The sequence below is a fragment of the Drosophila pseudoobscura genome, chromosome 4, assembly GCF_009870125.1.
Source record: "Drosophila pseudoobscura strain MV-25-SWS-2005 chromosome 4, UCI_Dpse_MV25, whole genome shotgun sequence".
Classification (NCBI taxonomy): domain Eukaryota; kingdom Metazoa; phylum Arthropoda; class Insecta; order Diptera; family Drosophilidae; genus Drosophila; species Drosophila pseudoobscura.
In genome coordinates, this window is record NC_046681.1 from 18,298,604 (window position 1) to 18,318,175 (window position 19,572).

The window sequence follows — 19,572 nt, forward strand, 5'->3', positions numbered from 1 at the left end:
GAAGCAACTTACTGGAATATTGTACTGTGCAGTTGGGAATATATTTACTCTTTACTTAGGAAACAACAAACATTGTGACCGAACACGGTAACACGCAATTGCAATGTTTCAACATTTAAGTTAACGGGATGGCGGGGAACACAAAGAAGCACGGAAAATACCAATCGAGATTATTTAGTATAAACTTGGCAACTTAATTTTGGATAGCTTTTTTCGAAGTTTAAATTTATTTGAATTGGATAGCATAGCAGAGTTGCACTTCAAGTTTGATTGACAACACTGCCGGTATTTTTCGATTTTCCCCCTATTGTCATTTACGGTATATTATGCCTGTTCGGTATATTTTGACGTCGAAATTTCGATTAAGGTGTATTTACGGTATATTGGTATATTATCAATTTCAATAATCTATTAAATTTAAAAGCATATAAAATAATTTAAATTGCATTTATTGGAAGTGATTTTCCATCGCACCAATATTCCTATCAAATCAATTGCCCCACATTGCATACCTCTTACGTTGCACTCCATAAACACTTACGTTTCATTCCGTATAGGGCGTATTGGCCGCCAGCAACATTAATCGAGAAGTGTCCCGCAACATGGCACGGAAATAGCAACATCCTCCATACCCTAAGGAAAAAGATATGATAGAATTGAGGAAATGTTTGTCCCCCAATAAATGCTTCATTGAATGCAGAAACTGTTCAGCTACCTTAACGAAATTGAGCTTTTAATGTCTGCTATCAGAGACCAAGAATATATATTCACAAGATAAATTATATGCATCAATAGTTCTAGAACATTTCAATCTACGAAAAAGTCAGTAGTAATGTTTCAAATCGGCTTGTGAAATAAAAAAGTAACATAATTTAATTATTTAAAAGAGTATACAAAAGCCTACTCTGTTTTACTTTTTACCAGCAACAATGACGTAACATCCCTTGAAAACTTACGTTTCATTCCGTAACACTTACGTTCTATGCTTTGACCTTTTTTGTTTAAACATAATTTTTGACATAATCTAATGAAAAACAGCCCTTAAAATTAATGAATATCGTAGAAAATTAATTCATCAACTGGCTAAAATTACATGTTCAGGGCTGAGCGCCCTAACTAGCTAGTAATATCCAACCGAATATCAAAATCGACGAATATGATGTAGTATGAGGGTCACACCGTATATTTCATCGACGGTCACACTGCCGCTGAGTAAGTCACAGTAAACAAAGTCGGCCCCAAAGTCGCCCCAATTTTTGAACTGCGTGGTTGTGCGCGCGTCGTAAACAGATTAAACTTTAAATAAGTACAATTTTGGATAACGTATTTCTTTGGAGAGCCAGGCCGAGAGAGCAGAAAGAGAGTGAAAAAGAAAAAACAATCGGTTCGGCGGCAATACGGGTATTTTTAATCTAAGCTAAAAACGAAAAAAAAAGTAAAATATACGGGTAGAGCCGAGTGCTAAAAATCGGGAAATTAATTTAATGCAATATTTCTAAATGTGTTTATAAATCGCTAGCAACGTAGTAACTAATTGCAAAAAGGTAAATTCCATTTCCCCCTAAGCAGACGAGCAAAATTAAACAAAAGCAGAAAGGAAATGAATGTGTAAAAAAAATCGATTGGATAATCTGTGTACGTGTACGGCTGTGTTGGTGAGTGGTGTGTGTGACTGCCTTCTGTGTATATGCGTGTGCGTTTGTTTAAACTCGAGCGACTGCCGAAAAATTTAGCACAATGTGCAATAAAAGGCAATTTACCTAATTTAAAGTATGCACGAATATGCCAAAGCAAAGATGTAAAATATTCAACCAGAAGCGCAGACACACAGACGCATACACAGCAACAGCGTGACACTCGGTGTTTGCCAGTGTGAGTGTGTGTGAGTGAGTTAATGAGTGAGTGCGAGTGAGTAGGCACTATCTATGCCCTGCCTAGCCATCAGCTGTTTGACACTTGACACGATCGTGGTTACTCTCCCCGTCCCTCTCCCTCTCTCCGCTCAACTCGTGTGCGTACAAAGCCACAGAAAGTGCCAACATAGCGGTAGAAGAAAATTAAAGAGAACTCACAGACTGAAAACAAAGTGCACAAACAGTGAAACAGAAAGCAGAAGAAAACATGGCGAACATACTCTCTAGAATCCAAAAAACGCAACTGTTTCTCTCTCTGTCTCTCTTGCAAATCAGATGCTAATTTTTGCCCTCTTCTCTCTCTTCTCTTTTTTGCAGCATCTCCCCATCTCTCTCATACATATACAAATCGCGCGACTAGGAATTTATCTAAAGTGTAAACCAAATGCTAATCTAAGCTGCTAATCTAAGTGTAAACTAAGTGTAGGAACCAATACGAGAATTTAAACGCGTCTAAAACTGAAACTCAAGCAAACCAACAAACAAGAGACAAACAAACGTTTGTCAAGCAAAGCAACGCGCGCGACAAAACAGCAACGCAACGAGAATTTCCTCTCCTCTCCGTGGTCCCTTAGGTCGGCAAAATAGCTAAGTCCATTTTGCAATTCTTAAAAAAGAAGAAATCCCATCATAGTTCGACATCGGGCGAGGGCAAGCTACAGCAGCAGTCCAGCTACGAGGAGGAGGGCGTCGGCGGTGGAGGAGGACCGGAGCAGGCGGCTAGCAGCAGCAGCTCGGCTGGGCCAGGAGGAGCAGTAGGAGGAGGCGCCGCCGCCGCAAGCCAAAAGACAACGCCCCCAACGGCAGCAGCAGCATCCGAAGGAGGAGCGGCAGCAGCGACCACGACAGACGGAGCAACAGCAAAAGCAGGAGCAGCAGGAGCCGCCAGTGAGGAACAGCCACAGGTATCTGCCAGCGCCACGTTTCGCCTTTCATCGCTCACGGGCACAATCTCGAAGATGGGAAACAACGCGACCACGTCCAACAAGAAGGTGGATGCCGCCGAGACGGTCAAGGAGTTCCTCGAGCAGGCGAAGGAGGAGTTCGAGGACAAGTGGCGCCGCAACCCCACCAATACCGCTGCCCTCGACGACTTCGAGCGGATCAAGACGCTCGGGACGGGCTCCTTTGGCCGCGTGATGATCGTCCAGCACAAGCCCACGAAAGACTACTACGCCATGAAGATCCTCGACAAGCAGAAGGTCGTCAAGCTGAAGCAGGTGGAGCACACGCTGAACGAGAAGCGCATCCTGCAGGCCATCCAGTTCCCCTTCCTCGTCTCGCTGCGCTACCACTTCAAGGACAACTCCAACCTCTACATGGTCCTCGAGTACGTGCCCGGCGGCGAGATGTTCTCCCACCTGCGGAAGGTGGGCCGCTTCTCGGAGCCCCACTCGCGCTTCTACGCGGCGCAGATCGTGCTGGCCTTCGAGTATCTGCACTACCTGGACCTCATCTACCGGGACCTCAAGCCCGAGAATCTGCTGATCGACTCGCAGGGGTACCTCAAGGTCACGGACTTTGGGTTCGCCAAGCGCGTCAAGGGCCGCACCTGGACGCTCTGCGGCACGCCCGAGTATCTGGCGCCGGAGATCATCCTGTCGAAGGGCTACAACAAGGCCGTCGACTGGTGGGCGCTCGGCGTCCTCGTCTACGAGATGGCCGCCGGCTATCCGCCCTTCTTCGCGGACCAGCCCATTCAGATCTACGAGAAGATCGTCTCGGGCAAGGTGCGCTTCCCCTCGCACTTTGGGTCCGACCTGAAGGACCTGCTGCGCAACCTCCTGCAGGTTGACCTGACCAAGCGCTATGGCAATCTGAAGGCGGGCGTCAATGATATTAAGAACCAGAAGTGGTTCGCCTCCACCGACTGGATTGCGATCTTCCAAAAGAAAATCGAGGCCCCCTTCATACCCCGGTGTAAGGGGCCCGGCGACACAAGCAATTTCGACGACTACGAGGAGGAGGCACTGCGGATCTCCAGCACCGAGAAGTGCGCCAAGGAGTTTGCTGAATTCTAGATCAAGTTTTCCACCTCCACTCCACCCATATTTTTGCAACCGCCACAACAACAACAACAGCAGCAAAAACAGCAGCAAAAACAACAATTGCAACAACAGCAGGACAAATCAGATCCGGTGGACTTGCCTCCTGCTCCTGGAGTTGCTGTTGCGGCCTAGCGGACCCTCATTGTCCTCATAGCCGTAGCCGTAGCCGTAGCCGCCGTCGTTGTCGTCGTCGTCGTCGTCGTCGTCGTCGTCGTCTTGTCTATATGTCTACTTCTACTTGCAACTGCAACTGCAACAAACAACAACAAAAACAACTACTAACTACATCTACTTCGTCTACGTGTACGTCTGGACATATGGTGTATCTATATCTATGTCTATATCCATCCACATGCCACGTATCTATCCACACAACACAACACAACAAGAACACGAACGTCTCTATCTACTCCACAATGGATTTTTCACTACAATTTTCATAAATGTGAGTACACGGCCAATTTTCGAACTATTTCTATAAACCATAGACTCGAAGGCTCGATGAGCAGCTGAACAGAACCTTTCGATCCGACTGATATCAGTTGTAGGGAAAGAACTTGAGGAAGAAGAAAAATCCCCTTACATACATATGTATGTATGTTGTATATTTAGTATATGATTCACAGATGAACGAACTTCTTTAAGAATTTCCTAGGGAAGGAACTTTGCAGATAATAAACAGAAGAACCCACCATTGTATGATTCACAGATGAAAGACCTCCCCCAGGAATAAAGAAATATGAATAAGAATAATGTAGGAAGAAAGCCAAGACTCAAGATTCAAGATATGCAAGATTTCTCTAATATGCTTAATCCCAACCCAATAATGAATAATATTTGTATAATTTCCATTATATTTAACAGATTTCTAACTTTATTAATCGGTTACTAATCCCCTGAGCACCTTACATATTTTTACAAGCACCTTCTTTCACTGTGATATATAGTATATTCTGTTCTTTATACCATATTTTATTCAACATTTCATACGCCTAAAACAAATCTGTATCTTTTGCCTGCTTTGCGGTTTCCTTCAATGGATAACCTTTTTGCTTTAAACCTATTTTTCTTACTCTCCATTCTTTTCTCCATTTATGTCTGTAACAATTTATTGTTTCATTGTACAAATCTATATTTTTATCCTTGATTTATTATTTCCCCACTGCTTCATTCATACTCGTATTTGCTCTAATGTTAATCTATTGTTTCTATTTTTAAGCATGACTCCCGTTCCCATTCCACTCACTTTTCCACACACATTGCATAATTGAATGTTAATCTATTGACTATAAATAATACTGTATTAACCTTTTTTTTCGTAATGGGGTTTCATTTGAGCAAGCCCAAGGGTAATTCTCCTCTCCCCATTTGTTCTGTTCTTTTTGTTTTTTTTGCTGGCTGCCTGTTTGTTGTGTGACTTTTTCCGCATGTGATTGATGGGACGGACGAGCATCAGTCTGATTGATTGATTGATTGCTTTGCTCTCAGTTAAAGTGCGTTCTAGAGAGTTTCCCAGAGGCATTCCTCAGACATTTGTTTGTTTTTTGCACAAAACATGGATCGACATGGAATATGTACTTTTTTAATTAGATTCCCTCGAACTTGTACTGTATAAGTATTCCGTGGATGACTCGTCTCTCGTTGGGGTACATACGATGTGTACATGCCCCCCGATCTACATACGTGATGTATTCCACATTTTTCCTAGTATTCATATTTCCTGGCACCCACAGATAAAGATACGTACCCCTAGGGCTAGTAACAGCTCTACAAGGGCTATACGTCATTCAAAAGAGGGCCTTATCCTCTGGAATGACAAACAGCCGACAGAATGCTGATAACTGATAATTGTATTTCTTTTTTTTGACATGGAATGCGCTCGCAATGATGGGAAACACCTCTATTTATGTCTTTCTTTGTTTCTAATTTATTTTATTTTATTCCTGGGAAAGTTTTAGCAAATTACTCTTTTATTCTTCTAGGGAATAACCACAATTGACCCATTTCTAGGGGTATACTCTGCGAAGGCAGAAACCAGAAACCGAAAACTTTGAACATGAAATATTATGAATACTTTTTCATTTGTCGACTTTTGCGTGCCCGCTGGCCATTAAATACAGAAACTACTGTTCTTTCTGGTCGTAATTAATAAATTACAATATTTTATGTCCCCCCAATATTTCAAGAGCAAAAAATGCGTGCAAATGCCGCATAAAATTCGTTGGGAATTTTCTGTGGAAAAGTGAAAAACTAAACGGAGAAAAACTTTGAAATTCTTGAAAGATCAAAATATTGACTGACCATGACCTTTGGCTGACCTTTAGCCAAGCCTCGCACAAAATGTATCTGCCATCCCAGCCGATCCCCTCCCCTCCCCTCCCCACCACTCCCCTCCATGTGTGTTCTCTAGCGCTTTCGCTTTATTTATACCCTGTACGAGTCGTGCATTTCCATGTGACATTTGTGTCTCGTCTACGAATTTTATTGGCACCAATTATACAATAATTGATGTTTGCTTTTGTTGCTCTTTTCTGTCGCTTGAAGTCGCTCTCTGCTGAAGCCGACCGACGCGTCGACCGACGGCCATCAATCATTTGTTTTGGGCCAAGTCAATTACGATTTCGTTCGTAGTCATGGGTACTAAGCACCAGTATTTGGGCATTAGGCATTTGGGCATTAGCCTTACTTATTTACCTTAAACGAAATCTATTCCATGGATTTTCTGATTGTTTATCAATGCGGAGAGAGCGTGGGGGCCCTAGGGTGAGTGGGAGGCCTGCCACTAGACTAGACATGAGTATACCCTTTCCTTTATTTAGGAATTATATGCCCAGTTTCGAGTTTTTTCTCTTATTTTTGAGATTTTAATGGTACTATTCTCAAGTAGATTCGTTCTCCTTCGGCTGATTATCTCATTGGTTGTGCTGTGTATTTGGAGCACAACATCGTTCGGTGCCAAAGTTCAGGTCACAGTTGGATGTCGCGGCGGCCCCAAAACTTGTTCTGAGACTTTGTTCGCTGCAGACACGCACACGCTCAGAGACTCGACTTGCTCCAATAAGCAGCGGCAGCGCCTAGACCGTAAGCCGAATCCGAAGCCAAAGCCAAAGCCAAGTAAAGCAGCTCCACGACACGACAACGACAGCAAGAATGCAGCTGGCAACGCCATCGTTTGTGAATCTGACGGCGTTGTCTGGCCAATTTCGGGCTGCGAGCACAGCGCGGGGGCAACGGGGGGGCTGCGGGGGGAACAGTGCCCTCAAAACCGGGGGTTTGCCAAACACGCACGCGCCACAACCCAAGAAAACGCTGGCGAAGAGCAGACAATGCTCGCAATTAAAGGAAGGAAGGAAGGAAGCAGCCGGAGCAAAGCAAAGAAAACAATTATGGAAACGAGCTCTCGAGAGTTTCCCAAGAGTTTCAATAAGACAAATGTGTTATCTGGCTCTCCAGTTTCCCATCGCTCAGCCGCTCTAGGGTTAACAGAGATTTTCACTAGCCAGGAAAAGGCTTGGGCAACGCTTCGTATGAGCAATGCAAATCAGAAGAGAGACAGGGACAGCGACAGCGACAGATGAAACAGAGGTCCGATACAAGAGTCAAATTTTATTTTATTTTTGTTTTTGTTTTCTCATACGCATCGAGAATAAATTAAATGTGAGTTTTGTTGTCTGTTTTTGTTAACTTTTTCGTTGAGTTTTTTTTTATGGTTTTTGCAAACGGGTTTTCGCATCAGCCCTCCCCTCTCTACCTCTCTGAAAACGTTAGGGGAGTGGCGGGCGGCATTCAGCGAATGCAGGCATTCAAATTGAGACAACATTCAGTCAGACAGAGCCCAGATCCCCATCGAGAGATCCACAGGAGGGGCAGGGCAAAACGAAGGCAAACTGCGAGCAAAATCATTTAAATATAACGCACACACACACACACACACGTCGCATCGTCCGTCTCGCTGTCTCTCGGCTTCGACTCGTCACCCGACCGTACGCCCTCCCTCCCCGTCCCCGTCTCTCTCGAGTGGTGTGTTTTTTTTTGTTTTTGTGCTCGTTTTAATAGTCTTTTTGTTTCATTTGTGCAATTATTTTCGTCGTTTTTGCTTTCGAATTGTAGTCGCTGTTTATTTACTTATTTTCGCTTCTCGCTCCACAGTTTTCGCCCCGGTTCTCGTGGGTCGGGGTATACGGGTTTACGGTGTATCTCTGAGGGGAAGCTCGCTTGAGAACCCTTTGCCCGAGAGTAGAGAGTATCGAAAGGTCTAGTACTTCACAGCTGTCGCCCATTCGTTGCGGAGTGTGTGTATCTGTGAGATACAAACGTCCCCATAGTCGGGTTCTGTTGCTTTTGCTGTCTGTCTGTCGCAGCGACATCCAATGGCCAGCAGGCAATTTTCATTCAGAATTTATGAGCAAATAAAATAGAATTCGAACATGGAAAAACAGTGCCACAATGAAAATTGAAATATTCTCTTTTATTTTCTGTTTACGTGTGGCGTTATTTACGGGCAGGTATATGCCATAGATTTCACTGTACAAAATCTACATACATATATCGTATATGAACTGGAAGGAAGAGAAACAGGAGATACAAAAGAATGAGCGACTTTGCTATCGAATTTCTGGGAAGTTTCTGGGGCAAAAATTCATTCATTTCATTATAATCGAAACACTTTTGCCTTCTATTTAATGGACATTCGATTTCTCGAACACTTTTCTGAGCGCTGCGCTGATAAGGAATTGGCTGGAAAACAAATAGTGGACATCCATCGAGTGTGGGCCCCCCGAAGGGGAAGGGGCAGGGGGCGCCTTATCAGTAGAAAATTAGAAAAGAAGAAAAAACAAAACCCATTGACGCCACTTGTCATGCTATAAGGAGTATGAGGTGGTAGGGGGTAGGGAGGCCGGGGGGCTGCTCCTTGAAAACTAAAACAGAACTTGGGAGGCAACGCAGAAAAACAACAAAACAGAACGGAACGGAACGGAACAGCTGGCGATAAGAATGAAGAGGTGCAAGGTGATTGCAAGGGGGGGTGGTGGTAGGGGCAGTGGGGCATAAGGGCAGAATGGCAGAAGGGGCTCGAGAGCGGTGGCAACAAACAAAGGCAGTTATTAGATTCATTTATGCAGCTCCCAGGTCCCCACCCCCCTCCCCCTCCCTGCCACTAGTTTTTCTTCTAGACTCTCTCTCTCTCTCTCTGTCTCTGGTTGGGCCTCTCAGAGGTTCTCGTTTCCCCTTGGGTATCCCCCATTCATTGTCTTTTGTTTGGTTTTTAATTTGTTTTGTTGTCTCGGAGTGGGTGAGTGTGGAAAATGGGTTAAGAGTATGCACATCTAACCCCTCCCCACCCCTCCCCAGCCCCTTTTTATGGCATAGTTTTTCATGGTTACATCATCATCATCATCATCGTCATCGTCATTATTGTTATTATTATCGTCATTATTGTGATGTGGTGGTGCATTCATTATCATCATGTGTCCTGATAACAAAAGACAACAATAACAGTACTTTTTATTGGCCTCCTGCTTCCCTCCCCCTGCCCCTCCCTCTTTCTCTCTCTCTCTCTCGCTCTGTCCCTGTGACGGCGAACATACAATTACAGTTATAGTCGTGCGTCTAATTGAATTTGATAAAAAAAAGGAATGAAAGAAAGCCAAAGGAGAGTGGGGGGGGGGGGGGGGGAATACAATTAGCGGGGGAGGAGGAGAGGAGAGAGACTCGCATCGGCCATCTCTCTTGCACAAATTCAATAAAATTGACATGTAATCAATAATACTTTTTGTTGCCAGAGAAGAGAACAGACAGAGAGGGAGAGGGAGAGAGAGAGAGAGGAAGGAGACTCTCTTTGTGGCGGCAGAAAGAGACGGGGAACGTGGGACCAGGTGCCAGTCAGCAGAAAGGATGATTATATCAAGGGTCGCACCATTGATACCTCTTAGTCGCCAAAGGATGGTACAAAAGTACCCATAAGCGAACGGATGGCTACATTCCGGAGATGTTTACAGTGAAGTCTAGTCACAGCCCCCAATAGCCCCCCTTTTGCAAAGGGTATAATAGAGGGAATATATTTTTTTGTCTAGTCCGGCGGCCCCCTAGTCTCTACCTCCCCCCTCCACAGGCACACGTAGCGTAATTATTGATTAATTATTTGTGTGTGGCGCTATAGAAATTACACTGCGAGATTGGGCAACGGGCAGGGGGTAGGGGGCAAGGGACTGCCCTAATGGAATCATCAATCTTTCGAGAGTGACAAAAACACTCTACTCTACTGTAGGAGAGTGTAGATTGGAAGGGGGCACGCCCAATCATTTAGCTCGCTTTCTATTATAAGTTTTTTTTTCTGTCTCTCGATTTAATTGGGTTATTACGCATTCATGACGTCAGTCGCTTGACATTCTTCCACTTACGCATTTCTGATGATGCTCTTTTCGAATAAACAATTTGTTGAATGTCCTTGACCTATAGACCCCCCGCTGCGCGTTGGTCGTTCATTTGAGTTTTGAAGGTAATCGCACACTCAATCCCCAACCCCATCCCCATACACGTCCCCCCCTCTCACCGCATTGATAATTTAGCTAATTCTCAATGCACTTTACCTTGGATGCCATGCCGCACCGCAACGCACCGCACCACATGACGTATGCGCAACATGTTTTTGCATATATCTCGCATACGCCATGTGGGTCGCTGCTGCTCGCTCGATGTAGAGTGAATTTTTATTCGTTGCTGCCAGCAGCAGATAAATGTAATTACTGTCTTATCATAAAAGCAGAGAGGGAGAGAGGAGGGCGAGAGCGAAAAAATAACAGAAATAATAATGCGATGAGGGAGAGAAATAAGAATGATGACGATGGATGAAGGCGCTTAAGCTTCTCAGCTGTGTGTTCATCCACATAGTCCATGGATTCCCCATACATCCATACATCCTTACCCACACACACCCACACACACACACAGATGTCGCACTCCACTCCCTTCTCCTGGAATATTTCTTGTTGCTTCTGTAGTTGTTTCAAATTTTAATTTCATTTTATTGCAGCGCACAAATTGTGCGCCATGTCGCCGGCGGCGCTGTTGCGTGTAAGCCCCCATGTACCATCCCTCCACCCATTCGCCCCCCTGCTGCCTGCCCCCCTTGGGTCCATCAGTCCACCCATTATCCTCCTCAGTGGCTTCCTTAGCCAGTGTGCCCTGTGGCTGTGTGGGCGGCACGGCACGAGATGGAGGGCTGCTCGAAGACTCATCTCTCCGACAATTGGGAGAATTTACGAATCTCAAGGCCCAGAAATGTGTTGTGTACACTTGAAGAGTGGTTTTCGTGTTGAAATGAACTATGAACCCGCCCCGCACCCGCACCCGCCACGGAACGGAGTACTCCTCGATCTGCCCTCGCGGGGGCTGTAGGTGCGTTTGTGTGTAATGTTAATTGGCTTCGTGCGCGCGCAAGACAACTCGAGTCTCCTGTCCTCCTGTCCATGCCACCCCTCATCCTCTTAAAGCCTCCTCCTGCCTGCTGCTGCTGCCGCCTGCGGGCACCACAGTTGACCCCAGACCCAACCCAATCCTGCCCCAAAGTGTGGGTCCTGGCCTGAGTCCTACTCTGTCTTGCCATGCCATGCCATGCCATGCCTTGCCATGCCTTGCCTTGTCTTGCCTTGCCCCTGGTCTTTAATTACTTTCGTAGTTAATTCTGTTACAACAAAAAGCGGGGCATGCGGCATGCGGCAGCAGCGGGGGAAACGGTAGCAACAGCAACTACAACGATGACAATGTCATTGCAAAAATTGAAATTTGCTTTTAATTTGCGCTTCTCCGCTGTTGTCGCTTGGCCCTCCCAAACCCTCAGTTTCTCCTCGTCTCTTGTTTCCGTTTCCTGTTCATTTTGTTTGACATTTTCTCTGTTTTCAGTTCTGCGGAAAACGAGAGAAAATATGAAATGGAAAACGTATTTTATGCATATAAAATTTCTTTAATTGATTTGCCTTGAGGGCCTCCGTATCGATTTTCTCTTTTGCTTTTGCTTTTCTCTTGTGCGGTGTCATCCCCCAGTGCCGTGTCCCGTGTCCCGTGCCCCATGCCCCGTGCCCCGTGCCCCATGCTCCTCCATCGTGTTGTCTGCGCTTTCGTTTGGCATGAAAATTGATTTGATTTCAAAGCCAAAAAGTTTATTGACATTAGATACGGCGCACCGCATCGCCCCAACTACGATTATTGCCCCAAAAAGTTTTCCACACTTTGATTTACGAGCGAGAGTCGGTCGAGAGCTGCTCCATCGATGGATTCCCGATCCCCGAATGCTAATTAATGAGTATTGCTCTGGTTGGAACAGCATTTCTGGCGCTTGTTTTCGCCTTAAACAAAGTTGAAAGTTCAAAGAATGGGAGATGAATGTGAGAACAGAGGGCTGGGAACATTGCGAGCAGAGAAGAGGAGAGACGAGTGACAACAAAGCATCGCAAGCCGAAAGTGAATTGCAAATTGCAGATCTCTTTTCTGTTTTTACGTTTATTGAACCCTCGAACGCGGGAGGGGGTGGGAGGGGCGACAAGGGGCAATCGACTGATTGACCATCGGACAGAAGTCCGGAGAGGAAGCTGCTGCCAAAGTCGGGGAACGAAAGGGCAGATGGAGGGGACGGATGGATTGATGGCAGGCCAGAAGGGCGGGGAGGGGAGGGGAGGGCCAACATTGAATGCTGTTCAGTTGAAAGAGTTTGAATGGAATTTTTATTGAAGATACTTTTTTCTTCTTGCAATTTCAAATCAATAAAAAATGTTGCATGGAAACTTTTCCACTTTTCTACTATTCCGATTCCTGCTGTCTTGGAGAGCTTCTCTGGTGACAAGTGTTTCCTCATTCCCTTGAATCCCCTTTCATTAGCTTTCCGTTTCACCATGTTCTTATCTGAGTCTCTGGCATGCCCTGAGATATGACACGTAGAATGCGATACGATACGATATGATATGCGTGGACTTAGACCCTGTCTCCGCCTTTGAGACAGAGTTAAGCAGCTGGCGATGACAGCAGCAGGTGGGTGGCAGGGAGCTGGGAGGCTCCACAGACATTTGACATGGTTCTCTCTGTCTTTCTCTCTTTCTCTCCCTTGTGAATTTTATAAAAGGCCAAACGACTGAAAAGTTGGAGAGAGAAGAGGCACTGGACACAGCAGGTGCTCGCTTCGCACAGGTTCTCCCTCCCCCTGTCCCCCTGTCCATCTGTGGACTATCTCTGGGGTTGGGCCTCCTCCTGAATATTTGATGGATACACGGCACAAACTGCATTTTAAAAATTGTTTAATTACCGACCAGGGCTGACTCCTTGACAAACTCACAAATAAACGGAGGGAATGACTGACTGACTGACTGACTGAAGGGGATTAAGCGAAGGGGTTTAAAGCGAATATAAAAGTATAGCCTATAAATAAATGGAATAAAATCGTGTGTCGTATGACATTTGCATGAGTGAGTGGGTGGGCGGCTCCTCGTTTGCGGTTATCGATGTTTTCTGTATAAATTATATAACCTACCAAAATATATATATATGTATTTATTTTTTGTGGAAATCTCAGGGTAACCCGAAGGGTAGGGTGTGTCCCACTGCACTCGCAGCTTTTATGGGGGTTTTTTTCGATCAAAAAGTGCACTTTTCGAAGGAACATCTGCTTGAACAATCAACTCATTTTCATCATATTTACCCCCCTCCCTATACATATATATGTTTGTATATGTTTCATTTATAGATCGTGTATGTATATCTAAAGATATTTTCAGTCTTGTCCACTCTCAGTGCCAGTGGCAGTGCCAGTGGCTGTGGTCCTCTGGCTTTTTGTTGATTTATTGAAATGTTTTTCGTCTTGAATTTTGGCAGGCCTTGGGGGGGTTGGAGGTGGTGAAGGAAAGAATGAATATCTTTTTCTTATGTATATAAATTAATTTATTTCTTATGATTTAAGTATCCGTTCTTTTTTGTTGGAAATATCTAGTGAATATATTTTATACGTAGTATTTGGATTGTTCTCTTTGTCATTGCCTGTAGGTCAAATATGTTGCCAGACTTGGAAGCCACTATTCCCATTATTCCTGCCTCTAAAACGACGTTTTTTCATTTGAGATTCCCATAAAAGCCAAAGACACAAAGAAGCAAACGTGAGGAAGTACCTACCACCTTTGTAAAGTCTCTCTGGTCTCTGAAAAAACTCTTTTTGTCTTGTCTTGTGGGTGGGTGGCTGTGTGAAGGGCCAGTCACTTCAAGGCCACTCTCTGTTCGATCTCTGGACAAGTGAAAGTCTGTGCTTTTGGCCTCACGTAATGCCTCCTCCCATTAGCCATTAGCCAGCAGTCCATTAGCCCTCCCTTAAGCCCATAATTTGTACTTTTTGTTGGCTTTATGTAATGCGAGACAAGAGCCAGAGACAAAGCCAGAGATCTCTTGCAAATTCAATGCCACAACTCCGCAGACAGAGGGATACTCGAGAGTGACGACTGTGTGTGTAATGCTATATATTGCAGCTCTCCAATTTCAGATATTTGTTTGTTTGTATCTATTGTATAAAAAATGTATCTGTACCTGTATCTTTATGGCTACACCTTGGCGTGGGTGCAGCGACACGAGGTGGCTGGGGAGTCGGTGACGCTTTTTGTTTCAGCGATAAAACGCCGCCTGAAAATACAACCAACTTTTTTTTATCTTGTTATTCTTTTTGTTTTATATCTGCACAAGTGTGAGTGTGTGTATCTGTGGCTGTATCTGTGGCTGTGTTTTGTGCAAGAGATTTAATATAGCACGCTGCTGTGGCTCGCTTACGTCATAAGCTGCTGCCCCACTGCCACAGAAAGAGACAGAGAGAGAGGGGGAGGTGGAGGTGGGGGAGCATGTGCTGGAGAGGGCTGATAAGGCGAAAAATCTATAAGCCTTTTTACATGCCAATATGCTTGCAGCAGCAGCAACAGACATAAAGGGGAACATCTTTATGGAAGAGTCCTTCCTTCCACCTTCCTCCAATGGGGTCTATGCTCCTGAAGAGGGAGCAACCCAATCAGATTGATCCCATGAATAGCTTACAAGAAATGCCATTTTCTGGAAGAAAAACCTCAATCCGAATGTAAATTCTGTTGAAAACCATTTCCACACATTTCTCCACCCACGCTTTTACTTGCATGATTTTTCCGTTCTATTAACTTTGAAGCCCCCCACCCAGACGACCTTGACACAGGTCTTCACGTGCCCAAAAATAGCAGGGAAATAGCAGAGATAACTAATAATAGACTCAAAAGTCATGAACTCCAAGAGTCTGTGATTCGGTGATTAGTTTTTGTGAGTGATTCGCTTCGATTCGATTCGAGTCGATGCGAGCTGTGAATTTGAATATGTGAATATTTGAATATGATACGAGTCTGCGGCTAGCGGAGGAGGTCAAGAAACCCGAGTAGGAAGTAGATATTTGAAACGAGACCTCAGTGAAGGCTGATCGGTGATCGGTTCGGATCGGAAGAAGTAGCCGCTGCAGAACGAGAGATTGCAAATTATGCAAATGAACTAATTTTTTGTTTTAAAACTAATTAATTCTGTCTTTCAGCATAAGCAACAAAAAACTACAAAAACTACAAACTTCAAGCTACAAACTACAAACTACAAAGAACTACAATCTACAGGTGGAACAGTGTAAAAGTAGCGCTGCTCCTCCTCCTCGAAGCCAAACCTCAGCCGAAGCAGCCTTTTTGTCTAGAGACCAGCCAGCCAGAGAGGGCCAGAAGCGGGACAGGATAACACAGGATGAGCGGAAGGGAAAGGAAACAGAAAGGAAAAGGAATGGAATGAATGCCCAAATGGAATAGAAGCCCAAATAGAGTTATAGAAATAGCAATGGAAACAATTAAAATGACTTACATATAGATATTCATTCATACATACATACATATAGCGTATATAACCACGAGACTACAGATATTTAGTTGTAACGTAGTTTAGTCTTATAACCGAAGAAGAAGAAGAAGAAGAGGAAGATGAAGATGAAGAAGAATCGAGAAGAAAACACAGAGAAAGCAGAAAACAGAAAACAAAGGAGAACAAACAAACAAAGAAACAAAGAGGAAATCCAGGAGAAAAATCATCATCCCAAAACAAGGGCTAAAGAATTTCATATTTCATCTCGATGAACCCCCGATCCATAGATCCATCCGTCGATTAATCGTTCAATCAATCGATTTATCGATCATTCGGTCAGTCAGTCACCACCACAACAACAACAACAAAAACAACTCCAGAGTAAAAAAACGCTTTAATAATTTTTAAATTAAATACAAAAGGTTAAATTTAACACACAAAAAAATTATGGCGCACTCAGTGTGCTTGAAAAAAAAAAGAAGAAAGAAGCAAAGAGAATAATGAGAAGAAGCAGAGGCAGCAAGCAAATCATATGATTAATAAAAAGTGTAATATTTATATAAAGAAAATAATTACGAGGAATAATACGAGCGCTACGAGAGAGCGGAAACAAGTCTCCCCCTGACAGAAGACACAGAAGGGAACCCGAGAGACAGGCAGTCGGTCAAGTGATTAGTGAGTGAAATCGAGATTCAGTGCTGCGCAACGACAGGCAGTGTTGGTCAGCGCCTCGACATTCTTATGCCCCGCGCGGCCCGCTTGCGTTCATGTGTGTGTAGCTCTCGATATGTGTGTGTAGGTCTCGTGCAGACATGTCTCTAGATATTTATATATATATAATACATGCATACCCATACATACATACATACAAACATGGATATAAGTGTTGTACAATCAGCGACGACGTGCAACAAACCCCTGTCCCTCCCCCCAGTAGAACACATCACGACCATGTGTGACAGTGGCACCTAAAAGTAAGCGCACTAGCCCATCATCGCGAGCCCATGAATAGATATCCATCCAACATCCACCATCCACAACTCGCAAAAGGAACCACACCAACAACAACTACTCGGATTCTAAAATAATATATATAAAAAAGAAGAAGATTACAAACCATTGAAAACGCAGCAAGAAATATATAAGTATATACGATTAAAACAACAACAAAAATAAAATCTTAATGTTTAATATTTAAGCCACGTAAAGCAAAAACAAAAACAAAAAACTGAAAAACATTTGTGTGTAAAAAATCGTAAAAAACTTAGCATTAAAAAAAAAACAATTGAAGTCGAAGGAAAATTCGGAGTCGGAGTCGAAAAAGCAGGCAAAAAATGTCGAAAGATTGAAGAAAAAGCGCAAGAGAAAAGCCAACTAAATATAGAGAAGCAAAACGGGGAGGAAACGGAAGTACAGTCATGGCAAGGGGTATCTGTCGATTGGATTATATTTATTATTGTTTCGTTATGTGCAAAAAGGAGAACGAAGAAAGGAGAGATTTCTATTAGGCAGAAAGATTCTTTTATCAAAAATTCTCCACCCTGTTATTATTTATTTCTTTAAAAATGAAGACTTTATTCGATTACGTTTTGATGTTGTTGTTGTTGTGAGAAAGAGATGTGCGATGTGAGATATGAGATATGTAGCGCAAGACAGAGACACAAGGAGACAGAGTCGTCAAGAGAATAAAAAGAATAAACATTAATTTATATACGCGTACATTTTATGTTTTCTACGATGATTATATACAAGTGCATATACATATTTGTTCAACTATAGTTGCGAGACAAAAGTCATAAATAGGCATACAAATTAAGCAGCTAAATTTAATGGTAACTACGAGTAAATACGAGTAAAAATAAAACTAAAAACTAAATAGACACCGAAATCAATTGAGGAACCAGAAGAAGACTAGGAAGACCAGGAAGACCAGGAGGAAGAACAGGACGAAGATGAAGAAGAAGAAGAAGGAGTTTCTAGCAGCCACGAAATGTTCACACATCACAATCACCCCTTTGATCATACATTGAGGTACTGGATACACATATATTATATGATTGATCCTTTGATTTGGACTCCTTTTCTTCACACTGACACTGACACAGATACTGACACGGACACTGGCACTCACACATGTCCCGTACACCCACACGCATACATACATATATGGAAAATAGTCGTACGAGTATGGTAGTAGTCTGAGAATAACAATTTAATATTGAGAAATATATAATATATATATATATATATATATATATATACGAGAAACATATGTGCAGTCAGAAGAGAAAGAGAAAGAGGAAGTTGTGCAATTTTAGTTGTTATCTCTTTTTTGTTCTTGTGTGTTTTAGTCCTTTGTGTTGGTTTACTTTTTACGGCAACTGTAGCAGAGAGATCTGAGTATCTGAAAAGAGCTTTACTATCTGACTAACTATCCGATTTGTATGATCTGTAGGCCCTACTATGCTCTATGCTCTATGCTGTATGCTGTATGCTTTACTTTAATACGTATTAAACGGAATATTGTGCACTAATTTGTAATTTGTAATTTCTAATTGTATTTAATGATTAATATAATCTATCTATATCTATAAAACAAAGGTAGATTCTTTTTCGTTGTTGTTGGACCCTTTCCTTCCTCAGTCCAACAGTTTGTTCGATTAGTTTATTAACAGAAGAAAAAGAGAAGATTCTTTCGTTGTTTCCACATGTGTGTGCGTGCAGAATATTGATAAATATATATATATATGTATATGTATGTGTATCCCTAAGAAGAGGAGGACGCGAGGAGGAGCAGAAACGCAAACAAAATTCAAACAAATTATTTAATTTAGTTGATAACTTTAAGTTTATATAGCAAGTGCATATATAATATATATATATATTTAAAACCAAACAAAAAAGATCTGCAAAATCTTACAAAAAACAACAACAAAAAAACAACAACAACAACCAAACAAAAAACACATACAAGAAGCATACAATAAAAACAAAAAAATTATATCTAAAACAAATTTGCGAAAAAGTAAAACAATTATAAGTAAAAAATACAAAAAAAAAAACGATGGAGAGAGAGAAAACAACAAAAACACAAAAGAAAAAGAAAGGAAACAAAACAAACAAACAAAGAAAAAAAACCAATAAAATGAATTTGAAATCCTTAAAAAATATATACACAAAATGTGGGCCTCCTTATTGATATCTGAAGTGGGGGGTGGGTGATGTTTTCCCTAAGATTTTCTCTAGAGGGTGGCCGGAAACGGATGCGGATATGGAATGAAGAAGAAAAGGAATCGAGGGGAGTGGAGAGGAGTGGAGCTCCTGCTGTCACGACAGACACGGCTCCTACGAAATGTGCGAGCGGAATTTCATGGATGAAATTCTCGAGTAGAAAACATCTGCACTGGAAATTCCTTTCAAACGAAGGACACCTGCCACACGCCAGATGTCGGGATGTCACACATGAGCGTGCATATAGTAATCCCATCATAGGAATAACGAATAAGTAAGTACATTAGAAAGTGTAAACCGTGTGTAAGTCTCGGGGTTCATTTGCTCTGCCAACCAAAGCGGAGACAATGTAATGTTTTTAGCCAAGACAAGAAAAAAGCATAAACACTTTCCTAATGAATTTTCCCACAGCTCTACGAATCTTGCAGCGATTTCCCATACACAGCTTATCCGTAATTATCTACGAATATAATATTCGGTTGGAGCCCGCCCCGCCCCGCCCC

The 19,572-nt window shown here is 43.0% G+C and overlaps 1 protein-coding gene and 1 long non-coding RNA gene across 2 annotated transcripts; one reads left to right on the plus strand and one right to left on the minus strand.

Annotated features, from left to right (window-relative positions):
• Positions 1-342: 342 nt before the first annotated feature.
• Positions 343-763, minus strand: LOC117183923 (uncharacterized). Its single transcript, XR_004469058.1, has 2 exons — positions 716-763; positions 343-633 (listed from the first exon to the last, which is right to left on the minus strand). It is a non-coding gene; the product is annotated as an uncharacterized lncRNA (long non-coding RNA).
• Positions 764-1,218: 455 nt separating this feature from the next.
• Pka-C1 (Protein kinase, cAMP-dependent, catalytic subunit 1) lies at positions 1,219-15,939 on the plus strand. The gene is made up of 3 exons (XM_033379474.1): positions 1,219-1,544; positions 2,232-4,406; positions 15,531-15,939. Exon 2 carries the CDS (start codon positions 2,873-2,875, stop codon positions 3,932-3,934), a length of 1,062 nt encoding a protein of 353 aa, XP_033235365.1. The 5' UTR covers positions 1,219-1,544; positions 2,232-2,872; the 3' UTR covers positions 3,935-4,406; positions 15,531-15,939.
• Positions 15,940-19,572: the final 3,633 nt, after the last annotated feature.